We start from the raw sequence: 23,066 nt of genomic DNA, 5'->3' as shown, positions 1-23,066 counted from the left end.
TATTATCAGGCACAAATATATACAAAATTGTCTTCTTGGATACATTCATAATATTTTCAGATTGATTCAAAATCATCCTCAATGTCCAAAAGCTAAACAGACAGTCCACCGTACAGAAAATAAAGAATTCAGTCAGTGTTGTTAATAGACGATAACACTCCGTTTTACGGATTTTTTTGGCGGTGTTTTTCGAATGAAGGTATCAAGTGGTAGGTTATTTTGTTGGTTTTCAGGCAAGCACATTTCGCAGAAAAAGTTTGCTTGGTATAAAAAAACTTTACAAAATGTGTCTGCTCGCTCTTTCCAAGTTAATTTAGTACCATGCCATCGAGTAAAATTGGATATGCGTAACTTGCCTAAAAAGACGCACGTCAGCTACATTTTATTTTCTTATATTGATGTCAAATTTCTATTTTCGTAGGTAAAAATGACAGTTAGACAATAATATTAATGTCTTGTACCGATTTTAAATTTATCCAGATTTAAGTTCTAGTTCAAATTTTTAAAACGTAATACTTGCCGTAAATGTTATGCATGATATCTTACACTGATGCAGGTAGAGAGAGCACGTATTTAAGTTTGTTACTTTAGACAGAGTATTCTTTAGAGAACATCAAAATTTTAATTTATAGAGTCACAATCGTTGTGAGAGGTGGGAATGAGTCCACTGACTACATTACAGTCATTAATTTAAGTTATGTAAAACATTAAAAATGGAAATGAGTGCACGTGAACTTATTGAACGCACTATTTAAAAACCGTCAATTAAACTGCGTTATAGAGAAAGAAGTAAGCGTGCGCATTTTGGTCACTATCCGTGTTAGATTTTGTTTTTTAATTATTTGCAGGCCGGAAAATTTAAAAAAAAAAAAACGTCTTGTTTGTACTTACAACTGTATAATAGACATCTTTTGTTTTATTTTACAGAATCTTGTTGCATATTTTGTTTCCCTTATCCACAGCTTAAAAGCAAACAAAATGTATTTCACGTTTCGAAACGTAGTCTAAAAATTTAAAACTTAAATGATTCAAATTTTTCTAATCTATAAATTTAATTCAAAACTTTCTCCTAAATATTGTTCTTAGTCCCCCTCCCAGCAGCAAGAGTAATTTCATTTGTGAGTGAAACCAACATTGAACAAGTAACATAAAGCTATCTATATCGGAAATAGTTACATCTCAAATACATTTATAGCACTTAATCGTACATTGTGGTTACATGTGAGATACAAAGTGTTTCACCTTATCCTTATACTGTTAAAGAGAGTTTAAACTATTACAGTGATAATTTTCCATCATATATTAGCAATTTTTTTGCATTATAGCAATTTTTTGCAGTTTAAAACAGTTTAAATTTAAATTAATCTTTATTTGCATTTTTTCCAAACTTAAAACTCCAACCCTACCAAACTGTATGAATTCCGCCGAATTATATTTCCGTGTGGTTTTGCGGGTAAAAAAGATGCACAACCTTTAATTTTAGCCCGTATTGGCAATCCTAGTATGGTAGTTTATGTGCAGGTAAGAAACGTCATGACCATCCCCCCTCCCCCTTGAAAAACAAATTCCAGATACGCTACAAATTCCTATGCACAAATATGGTTATTTTGAAATTTATTTGCGAAATTAGTATTTTTTACTCTTGTTCTTTGTTAGCCTTCAGCGATTAAGCTTAGTTGAATTGAATTAGGTAAAGATCCGACGTAAATCGTGGAATAGTATAAAGAACATATACATATTGGTTTTAAGGACCACCCAACATTAAATTGTTGAAGCTTGTACATGGATAATGAATGAATTATTGATACCGAGCTGCTTTTGGTATTTTCTGGGCTGCTCATGTGGGAAACACTGATCTATAATTTCGTTCTACCATTACCGCAACGGAAATACCAAAAGAAAGCATGCAAAGTAAGTAGAACTGTCGGAGATCGCAATGCATTCCTGCTTTGCAGGAAGCTATTCAAAAAACGCTAAACAGCAGCATTTCGATTTCGTTCGGTTTTCTTGCCAAACATGCTTTACGCTAGTCGCGAATCGGCATTAACGGTCAACTTTGAGAATACCTTTAATTTTGATTGCATTTAAAATATTTCCTGGTGGTTATAAGTTGCAAACCATTTTTATTAGCTTGGAATCAAAGTTTCTAAATTTAACGATAGTAGTTAATCTTTGAAGAAACTTCATCTAGGGCACTTTTTTACGGGCTTTTCATTTAGACTAAATTCATAACTATACAAAAACTCGTTCGTGCAGAAAAGAGTAATTTTATGACTCAAAATATGAAATTAGCCTCTTTGGGTCGTTTTAGAATTCCAAAAACCCGCCTATATGAATTCCTGATCAACAATTTACCTTTGTGCCAAATTTGGAAGAAATCCGACGAAAACTGTGGATTTGTATAAGGAACATACACACATACCCACAAACATACATCCATTTTTATATATATATAGACTCCAAAAACCCGCCTATATAAATTCCTAAGCAACAATTTACCTTTGTGCCAAATTTGGAAGAAATCCGACGAATACTGTGGATTTGTATAAGGAACATACACACATACCCACAAACATACATCCATTTTTATATATATAGATATATAGATAGATTATTATTATATTATTATTATACCCTGTATTATAAACTAGTATAGTGTTTATGTTTTTGTGCCGCTTCCTGGATAGACAGTCAGACCTGGAAGCATGAGGTTTGGAGCATAGAGGTGTAAATGGTTTATAGAGATCGGTATAGATTGATAAAATATAGAAAGAGTTCGGCGAATACGATGAGGGAATGATTATGTTTTGCAGAGATTTGTGGTCATTAAACTAATTCAACATTTACGAAGGAATATTCATGCAAGACCTGAAAACATTGACATGAATCTCTGAGAATGTTAATAGAGTATGAAAGTAATTTGAAACTCACAAACGTTTTTTAGTGCCGACAATATTCTGTGGAATTTAGTAATCTTGCAAGAATATTTTCAAAAATTCAAACAAATAGTATAATGCAGAAAACTTAATTGAAAGTTGCCATTTGAATTGATTAAAAAAAGAAAAAGAAAAATTATATTTCCTTGATTGCGAAACGTTTACTTTTTCCCGACATTTCTTTAATGCTCCATTTTAGCTAGGAGGAATGTTTTCTGCTCAAACATTAAAGCCAAGAAGAATTTTCATCTTAAATTAATGAGAACACAAAATCGATCTTCTTTTTTAAATCGAATCTAATGGAGGAATTAAAAAATTCAACAACATACATTTTTAAATCTTGTCAAGTAGCAACAATGAAAGTGATTTTATTTAGTTCTTCTTTGTTCAAATAACCCAGACTACTCACAAAATACTGAAACTCTTTATAACAAGAAGATTACAAAATTGGTATGTAATGAAAAGAAAATATTTTCCTTTTTACAATTCAAACGAAGAAATGGACATTCGCCACCTGCACACTTGCACCCAGCTTTCCAGACGTAGCCTGTGTGACCGTTATTGGGAAGCAAGAGAGCGTATCGGCAGCTAAATATTTCACTTTATTGTTCCTGTATTGTTCCTTGTTCTGTGCATTGTGTTTGTTTTTGCTATTTTGTTCTTTGTAACCTTTTCTTGCTGCCAGCCATTGGAAATAAGGAAAAAGAAATTATAAAATAAAATAAAATTTCGAACTAGATTCGTTCAGTTCAATTTATAATTTACATCAATTCGTTTTAGCTCAAGTGATCTATCCAAAAGTATTCTTAGTAGATTACAAAGTTTGGCGTTTTGTTTGAAACCGAACCATATGGAGAACAACAAATGTTCGAAACAGCAAAATGTATCCCTGCAGATTCGAAAACAACCAAAAAACCACCGCTGGCACCCCACTCTGGCAATCTTCGGGCCGACTTTCCTGAACCTTAATCGCATTAAACCGCCATCTACGCAATCTCGAAAGATGGTCTCGCATCTCAAGACTTGCAAGAGCGTGGAATTGTCTCTTCTTGCTCTTGCGAAAGGCTTCCCATCACACCAGCCGAGAGCTTTTCAAAGTCGCCACCACCGATCGATACTGAATTCTAAATATAGAAGCGCTGCCTTTTCTTCCAAGTTGCTTTCCCGGCGTCAATATGACGCACGTCTTCTTCCAAACGGCAGATCTTATTTCATTTTTTGATGAAAATATTCGTCGACGTTCAAGACCTTTAAGCTCTTCGAAATGGGATGGCTTCTATTATATTCAATGAATGAACTTGGCGACATTGCGGATTTATGATTCTTTGAAATTAGTTTTGTAATGAGCAAGTTCTATGGCTTTGATTGTTGTCCTTGTTTGAGGAACAGACAGCCTTTTTTTCCCCAACTTTCATTGTTAATTCGAAGGATAAACAGGAAAATTTCAATGATTTTTCTCGAAGCGTCTTGTTCGGTTATGAATTCACTTCTTGAGTTTAACTGTAAATAATGAAATTTGTTGGCAGCATCTATAACGTTGAATCATCACATCGAAACAACATATGGTAGGCTTAAAATTTGAGATTGCTGGTTTGTAACTTCACAGATTCTGTGAAATGGGGAGTTTTATTTACGCTTAGTATTTTAACCCAGTCTTCGTTTTGGATTTTCAGTATTACTGGAAAAACTTTGGGAAAAACATTTTGGGATCATTGTTTTATAGTTTCACAACGTAACAGTCGGTCTCGTTTAAAACGACATCTGCGGTCTTATTATAATGTTAAAACCGCTGTAACATTATGTAATTGGTTGGCTTAATACAATTATGTAGAGTAATAGAGCAATAAATAGAACATAAAAATAGTTGTATGATTTTTCTTTATTTTAAAGCAAAAAACTTCTTTTTACGTATTTTTTAATGTAGATAAGTTACATCAAAATGGTAGCGACACGAAATAAGTAATCAAACATTTTACCCTAGAAAAGTTTTTGGGGCATGAAACTTGAATGTAAATTACGAATGAATTATAGTACAACGACAGTAAACTTATCAATCGGATCTAAATTGAGAAAAGTACTTTTTATAACTGAAGTGAAAATTTTTAGGCAAGGGCTTTGAAATTCTGATTTGTCAGCTTTTTTTGTCACGGAAGGGGCGTAGTTACTTTTCTGTGACGAAAAGTCGCACACGCGACAAAAGTCGGACTACGGGAATGAACAGACTTCTCAGTCCATCATAGGCAGGTATCTTAATGACATCAGTGGATATGGGCTTTTGGCAAATTGGGATTCTTTTCGATGTCCACACGATAATAAAACTTTGTTACCTGTGCCCTTGATTCAGAAACGTTTGGGTTATTACTCGGAAAAATAAGCACGAAATTTTGACCGCTGTTTTGCAACGAATTCACTTTGCTGGGAGATAGTCATCCAAACTTCCACCGAGCAATCACCAATCATTCCGTGGTAGACCTGTTTGCCATTTCTGAGTAACAACTTACAACAATTGTTTGTACGTTGCACCAAGAAACGGTACCAATTTTGTTGTCTGCAAGCGATCGTGCTAATTAAGCAGTATCCTTTGTACTCAGCAATTAGGTAGTACTACAATTTTTTTTGGTGCAACCCGCCATTAAGTTCGTTAGTTTTGTCAGGACCCAACACAAAGACCGGGAACAAGAGCGCTCAAGGTGATTCAAATGTTAAACTTGTTGCACCATGTCCAGCATTTTCGAATTTGTTAAAAAAATTATGACAAAAGCAGCGCGAGCTTCAGTTAGATTTTATAGACAAAATTATAATTTTTAACTTCGTAAAAAACACGTGCTTCAATTACATTATAGGGGAAGCTGCTATACCCACGGACGGTTGTACCTACGGACGTTGGTCGGGAAATTCCAGGTATCGTCGAGAGGGATCCTAATCGGGGTTCAACATGTGTGTCACAATCCTCTCCAATACAACAGAAAGTTTCAACGCCATCAAACGAACATTTAATATTCTATCACATTTTTTCGCTTTTAGTAGGATCAAAGTAAAAAAAAAAAAAAAAAAAACGAAAAAGAAAATGAACTTTTTTTTTTTTTTTTTACACCGTCGTGGATTGTATTATTCATTTTTGTTGTAGGTATCATGATTCCCTATAATTTGAAGGTTTTTAACCTGATTTTTGATTTTGTAAAACTGTGGTCCTGTCGATGCGACTGCCTTGCAAAACCAAAATGGCATACCTTTGTACCCAAGACTCACAACCCTGTGTACTCACGGACAGCAATTTTTAGTCTCCTTGGGTCACACCCGAGTCTTCTTACAATGCGAAGCACGTACCTAAAAATGGTGCCTTGTCATCAACGTCCAAAATTTGCTTTTAACAATGATGATGAATTTGAAGTACGACTTGAAAATACAGTGTTGAAGTAACCCCCACACCTGTTGTAGGATCTACAGACCGTCAATACCACCTATTTTTATTTGAAGTCGACTTTCCTAAATATTTGTTGGTTTAATCTAAACTGAGTTTTTTTTTGTAATGGGTTAATTGTGGTTAAAGGTTTCAATTTGCATATAAATTGAAGTTATTATGTAAGTACATAGAGAGTCATACTACCTTGAATCTAGTTATTTTTTTGTTTTAAAACATATTAATTATTCATAACATCATTAACTCTCTTAAGACTTGTAACTTTTTAAAAGAGTTCACTGAGGTTAAAAATTAAGGAAAATTAAAAAATTTGAAAAAAACCTTCGATTAATTTTAAAAGTTTAATTTATGTTGGATATGTTATTTAATGTTATTTTTAATGGATGTTTGAAGTATTTCAATATAAAATGGCTTATGAAAATGCTTTGAGTATAAATTAGTTCTTCCGACCTATTTATATATTATTGTTTTATATGTCTATGGGTACAAAGGCACCTGTCCGCGGGGTGAACGGGTTGCTGTTCCCACGGACAAAAAAGATGTTTTTTTTTTTTTAATTTGAGGTTGAAAGCTTTGAGATTTTTACCTGACAAAAATTGCCAATAAGATGGTAAGTTGTCGTATCTGCCAGAAAAGTTTTCCGATCGATTATCTATTCCCAGAGACCAGCAAAAATTTAAAAGTAAATTTTGTCCATGGGTACAGCAGCTTCCCCTATCGAGTGGCATACCTGCTGTTCATGAAAATATTTTAGAGAAAAAAAAACCCAAGAAAATCATTTAGCTACCTTGCTATTCATTATCTTAAGATTTTTGTATTTTGATTGCATTAAGATGAAATCTTGGGCGCCCATATGCAAAATATTAAGAGTGGGGTTCTCAGATATTTCCCCCACGGTTTTGCATGACATTTTCCCCATGGAAAACTTGGGCAGCTTAACATACTGCATTGTCACGCGAGTCATCTTCTGCTTCATCCAAGTTTCTTTTTATCGCCTTTTCTAGAGTCGTGCCAAATACTGCAGAATGCTCTGCTAATTCATTCAACATATTTCAAGGTATCACTCACATTTATATTAGTTTATCAGTGACAAAGACATTGGCAAGCATTTTCTACAGATTAGAGAGCATAAATAATGTCAGTTTTTTCATTGTTTTCTTTTTCGGATTTAAATATTGTGCACTTTTAGTAAGTTAAAGTTTTGACTGCATTTCTTAAGCTTACAGAAGCGTAAAGCAGTTTTCTTTGTTTCAAATTTCAGTGATGGTTTGCGAAAACGTTTATAATTTCTACGCATTCTCTCAATTGCGGAACGTATGAAAACTGAAACCTGGAATGAGAATACCAATTCATTCTCAGAAAATTTTTATGGTGTTGTTAAATGGTATATCTACCATTTAACAACACCAGTGGTCTCATCATGTGAGACACAACGTTTTTCTTGCTCTTGCAAATATACGAGGAAGGTGATTCAAATTTCAGATGATAAGTGTAAAAATATTCGTTTTATGAGCGGCAAAAGCAGGAAAACGTTTGCTTGGACAATCATTGCGGGATTTTGCTTTCGATTTTGCGGGATCAATCCCGCTAAATACTATTCGGGATTGGAAAACATAGTTATAAGAGTGCCGTATGACCAGAGTTTATAACTCATTGCACTGAATGCTTTATATTTCACTGATGGTAACATTTTCCTTCTTTTTTTCATTAGGTTGCTGAGCAGCGCCGGCATGGCTCCTTCTCCCATAGACAGCGTGCTGCTGCGGTTCCGTAAGAGTCTTTTGGAGGCAACGGGAGACTCAAGGGAGGGCGGGGGACCTGAGCCCCCCCGGCCGGAGCCCCCGGCCCCTGCTCCTGCACTCGAAGCCACGGTGGCGTCCGTCGTGGAGGTCGTCACCAATGGATCGGCCTTGGCCACAGAGGAACCGCTGGGAGAGAAGATCATGCACGAGATTTCAGACAAGACGCACGGTAAGGATTTGATTTTGCAATTTGCATTCCAAACATCGCAATAGAAGCACTGTGCTAAACACGAGAGTTTTTGGCAAAGTAAATGTTGTGATGCTCTGAGAAGTTGACAACTCCGACTGCGACAATGTTTAAAATCCAAATCAATGACAAGTCTATTTTTCACTAAACACCCCTAAAACAGGTTGACATAGTCACAGCTGAACTAACCAGAGCTGCACTGTATGGATTTGACAAAAAGCCCATCAAAACCTTTTTATCAAAACAAACCTTAGTTGTTCATAAAAGAATATTTAGCAAAGCTAGTTTTCTGCATAGTTGCCACAATTGTTTGTCGTAGTGAGAAATCACCTTTTCGAAGCACTCTTCATATCCCAGGAAAAAGTAGAATTCCGGTGTTATGAAGAGGGAATGGAAGTTCATAGAAAGATGAGGTGATAGGTCCCGTGAATGTAGGTCCCGTTGAACATCGTTTTCAGTATCGTCATCTCGCTCAAAGTAACTGCTTCCAAAATTACGTTTCAAGTACAAGAACAAGGGGGAATTAGATGGTGCGAGATCAAAGCTATAAGATGGGTGATCCAATTGCTCCCAACCGGATTTTTGAATAAGGTTTTAGGCGACAGCAGCAGATTCACCCTTTCTGACAACCACTTGTTGAACTTGAGGGGTGGTTCTGGTGGAAAACGCTTTGACAATAAGGCGACGCAAAAGCCAGTGTCCAACACTGGCTGTTTTACTGGAAGTAGAAAAGACACAGAAACAATGATGACAACTCCGCAGAAAAATAGGTTATAAAATTCTCTATCATGAAAAATTATTTTGTGGTTTGATAAAAAGTCCCCCCCCCCCCCCAATTCGGTCTTTACTTTCCGGACAGCCCTTGTATTTTATCGGAATGTCTATCTGCCGTAAGATTAACATTGGAAACAGTGGTAGAATACACTTATGGCTAGTTGACTTGTTGGTTTCGGATTCAAGTATGCCCAACATCGCTCTTTGCGTGCAATGCTAAAAAGAAGACTGAATTCTTCTATGTTTTTGATGGAATTAAATACGGGTCATTTACTGCACATAGTCGCTCACATCACTGATCCATCAGGAGAATGAGTTTCAGTTTCTTAAGTAAGGAGCTGTCCATAAATGATTCACACTTTTCTTCATCATATCTGATCACCCTTCCTTTGTCACAAAGTGTCACACTTCACCTTAAACCCCTTCCCTCTATTTGTCACTCGTCACGCTATATTACACGAACATATTGCTATAAAAATGCTTTTATATCGACCAAAATGTGTGACGTCACACTTCTACGTGTGGCTCCCCAGTTAGCAGCAGTGACTAAAATGGAACATTTACGTGAAAGTCATCCCACGGTCGTATAATTGTCCAGGTAGCATGAAGGTTACGAAACGTCATTGTAAATTCATCGACAGGTTTCAGCAACTTGCAAAAGTCTGTGCCGAGGTTACGAAGGATCATTTACAAACTAATTGTCGCAGTGAAGTCGTATGAAAAATGTCACAAATTTGTCATAGCATGACTAAAGTGGTACGTCACAATTCTATCACTTTGTGACTGACCATTGTAAGGCCCCCATATATATAAGTCAGCGTATCAGATTAAGATGAGCCTTTTTAGATCGGACCGCGTGTTTGAGTAGTTCTTTTCTGGCAAGTTATCACGTTTGGTGATTTTTCACTGTGAGCGATTATTAGCGGCACGTGAATTGTTTATTGAATGAAATACTATTTTTGGCCAATTTGGAAAAACCCGAAACTTTACTATGGCAACCCTTGCTGCGCAACAGTGAAAAATCCGATCTAAAATGGCTAAACTAAAACTGATGCGTGTACCTATTTATGTAGAGGCTCTAGACCATTGCGACTCGCAGTGACGTCACTGTAACTTTGCCGTGATATAGAGTGGCTATATAGATAGGCCGACGCATCAGCTTAAGTTTAGCCATTTTGGATCGGATTTTTCATTGTTGCACTGCTAGGGTTACCACAGCAAAGTTTCGGATTTCGCCAAATTTTCCGAAAATAATATTTTATTTAATAAATAATTCACGTGCAGCTAATAATTGCTCACTAAGAACAATTCGCAACTCCAACGAACTATAGGGGGCACTGAAGTCACTGTCTAATGGCGGAATTGAAAACTACAACAAACGCACATGGTAACGAAGAAAATGCTAAAAGTGTTGTGATTTTTGTTCGTACGTATGATTTTTTCGCTTTATTCTTTTAAAATTAATTTTCAAAGTCTTGTGGATATTCTGGCCCACGTAGAAAGAAATGAGAATTCAAGAAGCATTACTAAACGTCAAAGATTCATGCAAACTACGTAGTTCGTAGTTCTAAGCAGCTATTTCCACGATGTTGAATTCGATATTTATCAATTCTTGATAAAACTAAATAATAATTGTGGCCTGACAAGAATAACAATTAATGCTAGAAAATTCAATGTGACATTACAAATTGTTATCGAAAGAAGATGATACTTTTTTGCCTTGCTTGGCTAGCGCTTATTTTTTTTTTCCATTTGTAGTTGAGTTATTTCTCTCGAATTCCCGAATCGGTTCATTTAAAAATTTTCTGTTTCGATTTTTCTAATTTCTGAGTTACGATTTAATTGTGTCATGTTATGCAAATCATCAACAAAATTCTCACGGATATATGGTGGTAGTTTTCTTTTCAGTTGATTGACCATTATTTCCTTTCACTTATCGAATTCTGTAATCTTACTACCATTTTATTCCACTCATGATAAAAATTAAAAATGGTTTAACTAAAAACGCGAAATCTCGCCAAGGCTACTTTGCTCGCACAATACTAAAAATTAATAACCCTAAACAAATTTGGCGAAACCTTTCAGCTGAGAATAAAAGGAATAAAGTAAATTCTTTCTCGGTTATTCATTTTGTTCTACGATAATATTTCAAGAAAATATTTTGCATACTGTCCATTCCAACTAAATGCTGCTGTAAAATATGGTAAGTTTAATTAATTTAAGATTAAAAAAACCCCCATATTCTTACAAATTCATACAAAACAATAAAAAAATTTACCTGGTATAACGTTATCCAATTTTGTTAATCCAGAGTTTTCTTGTTTACGCTTCCACCATTTAATACTTTTGAGAAGCTTAGAAGCTTTTGAAATTATTTTGAGAAGCTCGAGAATACTACTAAGGGACGAATTAATTTCTGTTGTTGAAGGCGTTCTTAGACATGTTGAATGCGTTACTCAGAACAAACTGACCGCGTTTACGTCAACAGACACACGTGATGCGCAACGTGGCAATGTTTTAGGTGCAGACGCAGTTTTATAAATCACCGCAAGGTAGCGTATTCGAGCGCTGGAGTTCCGAATCACAAAACGCGATAACTCGCCAGAAAAGACAACCACTCAAACACGCGCTCCGATCCAAAATGGCTAATCTTAAGCTGATGCGTCGACTCGTATATATAGGGGCCTTACCGTGATACGTCGGGCTATGAGGGACTATGTAAATTGAGGTTGGAGGAAATAGTACCTACAGCATTCATCAAACTAACTTGCTGAAGCAATGGGTTGAAAAAGAAAACGTTTTGTGTGTTTCAGTTCCAGTATGGGGTATCATCCTGATCCTGATCGGAGTGGCCCTGCTACTGGTCTGCATCTGCTGCTGTTGCCTCCGACGCTGGTGCAAGCGCAGGAAGAAGGACAAGAAAGGAGGAAAGGGAGGCGTCGATCTCAAAGGCATGGGCTTCCTTGGAGACGCTTACAAAGAGAAGGTGAGTTGCACCTAGATTCTTGTCCATTCATTATAGGCTACGCTTTTTCCCGTTCACTTCAAGTTTCACGTGTTCAATGACGACTAATGGCTGCCACTACAGGAATTGTGCATCTAGTTATACTACGAGTACTACAGTGTGCCCACTAAAGTCCCTTGCCCCCTCTTAATTTCGGAACGGCTGCTGCTATCTTTATATACGTGGTGTCTAGTTGTAGTAAATCAAAAAGGCGATACCGAAGGAGACTGCTTACAGCGCCATCTGGTGGAAAGCTGTGGAGTTAAAATTTCTATCCCGAATACGGAATGAGATAGAGTAAAAAAGGGTACAAAGGTAAAAAAGGGTAGAGTACAAAGTTGTATAGTGTCATCAATTTTATCCGAAAAGACACCTTGTGAACAGCAATGCAAGGAATGGAACGCTAAAACGCGCATTTATTTTTCCGTGATTTCCTGCACTTTGACACGTGAGAAAATGATCTGAAATAGAAAAAGAATAAGTTGTAACAAAATACCTTTATTTGACACTGGCGGTATCCGCATGATTTCGCCCGTAGTAGAAAATTAAAAGGTAATTTGATTCGCCTGTATATCTGCAAATAATGGATGATAAATTTCTCGCCAATACGCTATGTTAATTTGCTCGTCCATGTTATGGTAATTTGCTCGTCTATAATATAGTAATTAGCTCGTCCATGTTATGGTAATTTGCTCGTCCATGTTATGGTAATTTACTCGTCGTAATTCGCTCGATAAAATGGGCTTACAACTGGAATAGAAAAAGAACAAAATCGACTTTTCAAAAAATCGCTTCGAGGTGCTCAGTGCTCACCTCTATGCTATGAGCTAATTCTGTGCCAAATTTCATAAAAATCGGCCGAACGGCCTAGGCGCTATGCGCGTAACAGAGATCCAGACATCCAGAGACACAGACTTTCAGCTTTAGTATTAGAGTAAAGATTTCGGTGTTCGTTTTACCAAGAAGATTATTTCTCATTCTGCCCGAATTTCGTGACATCAGAGGAACGTGAATCCGGAACGTTTTCGTGAATTCACGAAAACCAAATGCACGTTTTAACCGTTCTATTTTTCATATCCATGCCAAAGAGGTGTCTTTCCGTACTAAATCGATAACGCTCTACAACTTTGTAAATCCTCTTTTTACTGAATGCTCTCCCCTGAAAGAAATGGACTTGCTCAAGGTCATAGCTCAACTTGTCGGAGGTGGACAGTACTATACATAGACACCATACGTTTATAAACTTGTAGGTCCAATAACCAACAAGCCCACCAATAAGTTTATAAACATAGACTAGCCGTGTTGAAATTAAGAGGGTGACAAGGGACTTTAGTGGGCACCTGTATATTACAAACATGTAATGTTAAAAGCTTTGCGCAACTTCAAAATCTGAGTGATGAAGTTATTTTTAGTCTGAAACCAGCCTTAGAGCCGAAATATTTATAGAGTCGTGATAAGAATCACAGAAAAATATTTGTAATAAGTAGTTTTAATACATTACATGTTTCATGTAATTTAAAAATAATATTTAAACTGGACATGTCAAAAAAAAAAAAAAAAAAAAAAAAAAAAACTAGAATTGAAACATTGAGAAGCAAAGGAATGCAAGTTTTAAAATTTAAAGGTAATCCGCTGTTTTTGTGCACGAGATAGTTGTAGAAGCTCTAGTGGGTGCTTCTATACAGCATGGTTTAGAAGAAAAAAAGTCATTCAAAGTCATTTGTATCTGAACAAAATGCTTTTCTCTCAAAACTTGAAAACATCCACTTACATCCTTTGCTTCTTATTACTTCGATTATAGAGTTACTTTAAATCAATATTATAAATTGTGGCCATCTAGATAATCTAGTTGCGTGTCAGTAACGTAGAGTATATGTTACTCCGCTAATTGGCCTAATAGTTTTCCATGACATTGCTATCTATTGGTCCGTTGTCCATTGAGTGATATTTTTGTAATTACTTGTTTATTAAAGGTCATATATATGAAACATGCCAATAGGCAATATATGGTTGAAGATCAAAATGAGGACAGAATTTTCTTTTACGACAATGATTAAGGATGGTGATAAAAATCATTTTACTGCCGAGAACTAGTTTGAGGAAATTAACTAATTTCCAATAAGATGTATTGATCTTACTATTTCGGCTACATGATAGGAAGTTTTTCCGTTTCTGCAATTGCTTTAGGCTGCATTGTTATCATCTCTTTTGTTTTTGATTTTAAATTCTTTCTAGTCATGTTAACTCTGGCGCTGATTTCGACGTTACATCATCCCGATCTGAGGATTCATTCAAAATAAAGTTTAATGTTTCAAAATTGAATTGAAGAAATTTATCATTTGCATTCAAATTAATATTAAACTTAAATTTCTGCATGAAAGAAACTGTCCGAGAAGTACAAGGTCCGGCTATTAATTTCCAGGACTGGCTAACTGTAGCAGAACGAAAAGCCGGAAGATGGTGCTAATGATTGCATATTTGTAGAATATATTACCGCTAATAGCGTTTATAACTTACATCCACCATGAAAATAACAATTTCCGTCTGTTGAGATCAGAAGACACTTATTTAAAAGCAAATCTTTTATTGAAGATATTATAACATACATGGATTTCATATCAACGATCTTTGTTGCTAACCAAATTAACGGCATAACCTTCTAAAACGAAAAACATCTTGTTTCCTTAACTTATAAGGACAGAACATTTGCATAAATTCAGTTCACGGTTTGCAGTGATACTTTTCACTTTAAAAATATATAATAAAATATGCAAATGTGCTTTCAAATGTACGTACGAAAAACAAATTAAAAAAATTCTAACAATCGGCCCCATCGGGCGTACATTCATTCTTTCTTAGTTCAAAAATAATATTTACAATATACTGAAGTTTTTCCTTTGATAAAGGTTTTGTTAAGAAATCTGCTAAATTATTTTTACTACTGATATAACTTAAACTAAATAAGTTTTCTTTGATCAGATCTCTTATGAATTGATATTTTATATCTATATGCTTAGTTTTAACATTTTCTGGTGAATTTTTAGAAAAATATATAGCAGATTGATTATCACAAAATTGTATAGGAATATTTAAGTTTTTAACGACATTAATTTCTTTTAATACTCTCGAAAACCATACAAGTTCTTTAACACTTTCTGTTAGAGATACAAATTCAGATTCCATTGAACTAAGAGCGATTGATTTCTGTTTATTCGATTTCCAGTTAAATGGAATACCGGCAAAATAAACAATATGCCCACTTGTAGAATACCTATTCGTTAACTTATAACCCCAGTTTGCATCAGAATACGCAATTAAACTAGAATTGTTAACATTCGACAAATTAATTTTTAAACTTTTAGTATTAAACACATAATTCATGATATCTACAGTAACAGTCCAATGTTTAAACAAATAACCATTGCAAAATTGAGACATGACATTTACTGCAAAAGAAATATCTGGTCTGCTTCTCGCAGCTAGAAATGATAAACACCCAATCAAAGTTCTATACGGGTATTTTTTCATTACATCATTTTCCACAATTTCTTTCTCGTTAACCCTTTGAGGTAATTCAACACTGTTTTTGAAAGGTAAATTAACATGATTTCTTGGCAAATCTTTAAATTTTTCCATTAGTTTATTTATATAAGTTTCTTGATGCAAATAAATTTTATTGCCAATCTTTTCAAAATTTACACCCAGTAAAAATTTAATTTCCCCCAAATTTACGACGTCAAACTTACTTTTTAGTAATGCTATAATTTCATCAATTTTACTTTTACTTTTTCCAAATAATATTAAATCATCTACGTAAACCAACAAAACTATTTCATCTTTAAGTTTATAAGTACAATTACACCATTTCATTTTTTCAAACCCAAGTTTGAGTAAATTAGAGTCTAACTCCAAATTCCATTGTCTTCCGCTTTGATGAAGCCCATACAGTGCTTTATTAAGCAACCAAACCTTATGTTCTTCACCTTTAACTTCATGTCCAACAGGTTGGGTCATGTATACCTTCTCATTTAGACTTCCATACAAATAGGCAGATTTTATGTCTAAATGTACATGAGACCAACATAGCACGGATACAAATAAAATGAAAAACAATCGAACAATTGAAAAACAAATGACTGGCGAGAACACCAAATTGTAATCAATGTTTGCCCGCTGTTTCCAACCAAGAGCCACTAATCTTGCACGGAATTTTTTAATTTTATTCTTATCATCCCTTTTTATGCTATATACCCAACGGTTTCCTATGATTCTAGAATTTTTGGGGGGTTCAACTAAAGTAAATACTTTTCTTTCTTTGAATATTTTTAATTCTTCATTCATCGCTCGATCCCATTCAAGTTTTTCTGGAACATTTTGACTTTCCTGGAAGGTTCTAGGTAATTCTACGTTATTTACTTCGTCCTGAAATAAAGCGAAATCTATTTCGTCACAAGTAAAATTATTTTCGTTCTCCGAATTAGACTCGTCACTATTTTCATTTTCTGACTCCGGTGTTTGATCATTTTTCGGCTTAAACAAAAATGCATCAGGTTTAAATTCGATTTGTTGCTCCTCACAATATTCTTTTACTTTTTTTAAAGATCTTAACCTAGGTTTTCCCTCAGGTGGATAGTAATAGACGTCAACTCTATTGCTCTTTTTTCGCGGTCGTTCTTTTCTTTCCCACTCAGAAATGTTTAAAGGTTTTAGTTTTCTATCAGCGTCAGATTTTTGTTCCTCAATAATTTCATGTTCCTCTTCAATCGGCCAATTTAGCGTACCAATTTTAAAGTTTGCGTACTCATTTTTACGACCTTCACCGAAAAGACTTTCTACCCCCGTTTTTACGCTCGTCTATACTAACATGAATAGTTTCTTCTATAGTTTTTTCTTTCGGTAACCAAATTCTATACCCTTTTCTATTTGTTGCATATCCTACAAGTATGCCAATTTTAGCTCTGTCGTTTAATTTATGCCTTTTAACTTTAGGAATATGTATATATGCTAGCGATCCAAATAATCTGAAATGTTGTACTGAAGGTTTATGACCACTCCAAATTTCAATTGGTGTTTTACCTTTTGTAAGTTTATGCTCACAACGATTGTAAATGTGAACGAAAGTATGCAGGGCTTCAGCCCAAAACCTTTCTTGCAATCCACTGTCGTGCAATAATACTCTAACTCCATCTAAAGCTGTACGGTTAAATCGTTCTGCTACGCCTACTTGTTGAGGTGTATAAATAGAAGATCGTTCAATTTTTATCCCCCGTTCATTTAGAAATTTTTCGAATTGCTTATGGCAAAACTCTAAGCCATTATCAGTTCTAACTGATTTTAATTTACAATTTAATGTACGTTCAGATCTGGCTAGATAGGATTTAAAACAATCAAATACTTCACTTTTGTTTTTTATCGTAAATACATCTACTTTTCTAGAATAGTCGTCTATTATCGATAAAAAATACAAACTACCTCCCAGCGAACGAACTGGAGCGGGACCCCACAAATCCATATAACATTTATCCAACACATTATTAGTTAATGTTCCATAATTTCTGTTTAAAGAAACTCTAGTAGATTTAGCAATTTTACAAGTCACACAAGAATCAAAATTTCCCGTTACGTTTTCAATACCTTTGACACTATTGTTAACACTCATATTTTTTAGTAAATTAGCATTAACATGACCAAATCTTTTATGCAGATCATTTATGTTAATGGAAACATTATATGCATTCACATTAAATATTTCAGATTTCCTATAGTTAGGTATACCGTAAATAACATACAATTTCCCTACTCTATGAGCTGTTAAGAAATATTCATCATCTTTAGTAAAAATTCTCATTTTATTATTACACCAAATTATTTTGTACCCTCTTAAATCAATGTTTGCACCTCCAATTAAATTCCTACGCATATTAGGTGTATAATAAACATCTTTAAGAATTAATTTCACAAAATTTCCATTATCTTTTACATAAAACACTATATCACCTATGCCCTTTATTTCACTAGTGCAATTTTTATCCCCAATTAAAACTTCACGTTTAGATACAGGATAAATGAATTCAAACCATTCTTTGTTGTTGCAAAAATTTCCTGTTGCTGCACTGTCTATCAAAAATTCCCCGAGTTCTATCGTATCTTCATTACTCGAGACTGACGAATTCTGCACTTCCATATGTTCCGTGTAAAAGATGCGGCTGTCTGGTTGAGACGATTTACTTTTGACATCCGGTTTTCTTCTGTTCTTGAAATAACTGTTTTTAGATAAATGATTGTTCTTTCCACAAAATGTGCACGGCCCCAGAAGATTTCGTCTTTCATGCGATGTTTGCCTCAGCTTGCTTCCACTGTTAACGCTTGAGAACCGACTTTTCTTCCATTTAGGGGTTGTATTCAAGTTCGAACAGTCTTCCAATTTGGAAATGTGTGCGTTATCTACGGGTAGATATCCCTCGTCTTTCATCTTTAACTGAATTCTCCCCGATTCGCTTATTAACTGCTTTTCCACATTGTTGTAAGTGAATTCATTATCATCCAGGCGATATAATATTTGAACAAGGTTTTCAAACTCTTTAGGTAGTCTTCTAATTAACTGAAATGTTACTAACAGTTCAGGTATTTCAAATCCAGCATCTTTGATTTGAAGTTGCTTTTCCTTTACTCTTTGGCAGAAGATTCCAACTGTTTCTTCATCTGGATAATATCTCAGTTCATAAAATTCATCGATTAAAGTTGCTATACGAGCACGGGAACAAGGTTCGAAGTTTTCCTTTAAAATAGTCCAAGCTTCTTTTCCATCTTCGGTACACTGAATCAATTTTAAATATTGCCGTTCAACACTTGTGTAAATTGTTGTGTAAGCTCTGGCTTTCCTCTGCTCGAAATTTCTTATCAGTGCTTCCGGGGATGTTTCTGCTGGTTGTTTTGGTTCCCCGACGATGAATTCCCAACATCCTCTGTCAATTAGAACAACTTTTACATCACACTTCCATGAACTATAGTTGAACGCATTCAGCTTTGGAAAGTTGATACTACTGTAATTTTCTTCTAGGCTGTTCTCCATTCTTTTCTGATATATCAAGTCCAACAATATGACGAAAAGTCTATAGTTATTTATCAGGGTTTTTAAGGCCCCATAACCAGATAGAATATATTACCGCTAATAGCGTTTATAACTTACATCCACCATGAAAATAACAATTTCCGTCTGTTGAGATCAGAAGACACTTATTTAAAAGCAAATCTTTTATTGAAGATATTATAACATACATGGATTTCATATCAACGATCTTTGTTGCTAACCAAATTAACGGCATAACCTTCTAAAACGAAAAACATCTTGTTTCCTTAACTTATAAGGACAGAACATTTGCATAAATTCAGTTCACGGTTTGCAGTGATACTTTTCACTTTAAAAATATATAATAAAATATGCAAATGTGCTTTCAAATGTACGTACGAAAAACAAATTAAAAAAATTCTAACAATATTGAAGAGCGTTCCCTTGCGCATGTGCAGTGCAATCGGAATCATTTTAAAAGTAAGTGGTTCTCGTAGAAAAGCGCACTAAAACGTAGCTCTCAAATTCCTGCCGTGGAAGTGAAAATAGAGCAAAGAATTAACATTAAATTTTGCTTCAAAATTGGGCAAGACAGCTGCAGAAAAATACGAAATGTTGAAACAAGTCCACTTGAACTTTTTAATGATTTAAACACTTCGGAACGGGATCAAAAACCTCGATGATGATTCACACACAGGTCGGCCGCAGTCTGTACGCATGCTGGAAGCAATTGAACAAGTTTGCATTATGGTGACAACAGGAATTGAAGAGCTACGTTTTAATGCGCCGTTCCACAAGAACCACTTACTTTAGAATGACACCGATTGCACTGCGCATACGCAAGAAAACGCTCTTCAAATGCAACCATTAGCGCCATCTTTCAGCTTTTCGTTCTCTTACAGTTACGTCACTCCTGGAAATTAGTAGCTGAGCCTTGTATAAAGAATTACGTTATGGTACAGCTGAGCAAATCTAACTTTTTCAACCAGCCTAATTTTAGAGCTGCAAGCTCGCAACCGCAGCCCTGTTACGACATCCAGAGGATGCAGTTTTGCTTCTGTTTTAGGATCATTAGACTGGAATATCTTTTATTTGAAAATGAGTTTGAGTCGTGGGAATAAGAAGAAGTATGGAGGATTGAGATCTGGCGAGTGTGGTGGATGTTTTTTTCGGTGTCTTGCTAAGCTTAAACAAACTTTAAATTGATCTTTTGTTCATTCATTTTCCTGTTCTCAGTTAAGAACCAACTCACTAAACAAACTCTTTGTGAAATAAGTCTTACGACGGCGTTCGGTCGCGCTGAGCTGACTTAATTCACTGAACTTTACTGTCGGAGGTTGTGCATACGAATTTAAAATATTGTTTATTATTGTAGCTAAAACAGGAAACCTATCACGGTGTTAAAAGTTAGGTCAAAAGTGTAACTTTAAATATTTTCTTTCAATTTCAGGTTCAACCGGATGAAGAAGATCTGCAAGACAACATGGAGGACAATGAAGGAGAAAAAGAGAGCGAAAAATCGGAGGAAAAACTAGGCAGGCTGCAATACAAATTGGATTACGATTTCAATTCAAATAATGTAAGTCGCATCTACTAATCTCTTCTTCTCTCTACAGTAATTTTATTTGTCTATTTCTACTATTTTTATCTTGCTCAGTTGCAGAATCACTTTCGAGAACATACGGGGCTTTTAGGTTGTCATGGAAACGTGGGATATTGAAGAACTCAGACCTCACATAGCTTTGATTTACACTTTTTTTTTTACAATCTTTTAAAATAAAGGATCTGAAAGAATCCGAGCGACATTTTATTGAATTTCAGTTGTTTACTCTTAAAACTCTCTAAAAGTGAACAGATTTTTTAAAACATGTCAGATTTCATATATTTCTGTGACGTTTATGATCTCATGTGAATCGGACAATCTTGCAGCGATTGCCAGAGAATGTTTTTGATTTCTGTGTTAGTTTCGTTCTGTGATTATTATCTTCGCGTTCTGATAGCTTTGTAAAAAGGTTTTAAAACTTCTATAAGATTTTTTTAAATGAAATATGTGTAAAACTCTTTAACTCTTTCGGTAAAGGGAAAACTCTCATTCTGAAGTACGTAACTTCATAGTTATCTCATTTCTGAATATCTGAAGACATGCGATACATAATCGATTTATACGATACATAATTGATGGCTTTACCGTATACAGGAAAAAAACGTAATTGTAAGAAGGTGAATTGAAAGTGGTTACTGAAAATCATTTTCGAAATAAGTAAGTGCAAATGCATTTTAAATTTTATTACGCATTGTTAAAACATAGATTTTGATTACCTAGAAAATCTAAAAAGTGCCTAAACGGAATTAAACAGAATGCCTTTATATATATACACACACACACACACACACAAAGCCTCTAAGTAAAAAAAAAGGCCCTTGTACTTATATGGAAATTTGGAATCAAGTCATTATCTTACTGAAATTTGCATGAAATTCTATTAAAATGCGTATATTTACAGAAATCAGGTGCAATTTAAAAAAAAGTTTTTAACCGACTTCAAAAAGGAGGCGGTTATCAGTTCATACCGTATGTATGTTTTTTTTCTTTGTTTTTGTTTGTCCACTCACAGCGTCTCACCTAGTGAACCGATTTTGATGATTATTTTTTTAATGGATAGGGGATGGCTCAACTTAGGTCCCATTACTTTGTTTGATCATATTTGTTGCTTAGAAAAAAAAGTTATGGGCAAAAAACAGTAAATTTCACGCAATTTTCCTATTAAATGATTAAATATAAAACTCATTGTTACAAAAGTTTGGTGCCATAAGACAGTAACATTAATAGTAATTGTATACGACAGTAACATTAATAGTAATTGTAATGATAATTTTGAATGAAGGCTTCTCTGAAGCAAGCATTAAGTTTCTTTAGGGGGATATTTCGATAATCGGGAATCTGGCGCTGTCGTCTCATTTTTGACGTAAATAATTTTATTTTGGTAACCCTGCTGATTTATGATGCGAATTATCGAAATCTTCCCTTCTTCAGTGTTATTGCTCCATAGTGGGGGTAAACTTAACCTGGAAGCGAGGTGATGCAGTGATTAGGATCTGCTTAGCCTTCACAATGCTACCATTAGGTTTGCCTCAAGTACAATAGTATTTTAACCGTTATCGTCTATGCCAATAACAGATGATCGGGGTTAAGTAAGAAGATACAGGATTGCATCACGAGCAACTTAGATGCTGTAAAATGTAAATTAGTTAGGAAAAACGTAATACTTAAATGGTTATAATTAAATTAATTACACATGAATTCCAGAGAGGAAGAAAGATAAGTTTTAGTTTTAGTTTTATAGTTTTTTTTTTTTTTAGTATAGAGCATTTTTATGAAAAAAATGAGGTGAAGTTTCGTGATGGGTAACTTACTATTTCTGAAATACCTACATTTACACTAAAAAGAATGAAATAAAAAAATTTTGAAAAAAAAAAATAGAACCGACTTCGAAATTGCTCTAGAAAGTGAAAAATAATTTTATTCTTTAAACACCATCGATAATACTTTTAAACATAATTTTTGAAGTTGGCGCAAAAACGATAGATAAAATCTTTCACAGCCATAACTCAACTACAACTATAAATTTAACCAGGCCCAGTTTCTTCACTATCACATACATTGTATTGCTGACAGCATATTTGAATAACGATATAAATGCTTCGTTCGTAACTTTGGATGCTTTTCTGAAAAAAATATGGATTTTACATTTTGTTTTTGCGCCAACTTCAAAAAATTATGTTTAAAAGTATTATCGATGGTGTTTAAAGAATAAAATTATTTTTAGCTTTTTAGAGCAATTTTGAAGTCGGTTCTATTTTTTTTTTCAAAAT

At 34.7% G+C, this 23,066-nt stretch overlaps 1 protein-coding gene across 4 annotated transcripts in view; it reads left to right on the top strand.

The window, feature by feature from the left end:
- Positions 1-23,066, top strand: part of LOC129228178 (synaptotagmin 1-like) — a 92,943-nt gene that overhangs the window by 45,363 nt on the left and 24,514 nt on the right. For all 4 annotated transcript variants that reach the window (XM_054862838.1, XM_054862839.1, XM_054862837.1 and 1 more), the window contains exons 2-4: positions 8,069-8,328; positions 11,934-12,106; positions 20,644-20,772. In XM_054862838.1, coding sequence (XP_054718813.1) covers positions 8,088-8,328; positions 11,934-12,106; positions 20,644-20,772 — 543 coding nt within the window. In that variant the 5' untranslated portion in view covers positions 8,069-8,087. The remainder of the gene's footprint in view (positions 1-8,068; positions 8,329-11,933; positions 12,107-20,643; positions 20,773-23,066) is intronic.

Source organism: Uloborus diversus, chromosome 8, assembly GCF_026930045.1.
Source record: "Uloborus diversus isolate 005 chromosome 8, Udiv.v.3.1, whole genome shotgun sequence".
Classification (NCBI taxonomy): Eukaryota; Metazoa; Arthropoda; class Arachnida; order Araneae; family Uloboridae; genus Uloborus; species Uloborus diversus.
The sequence above is the reverse complement of the archived record's forward strand: the minus strand, read 5'-3'. Positions and strand labels throughout refer to the sequence as shown.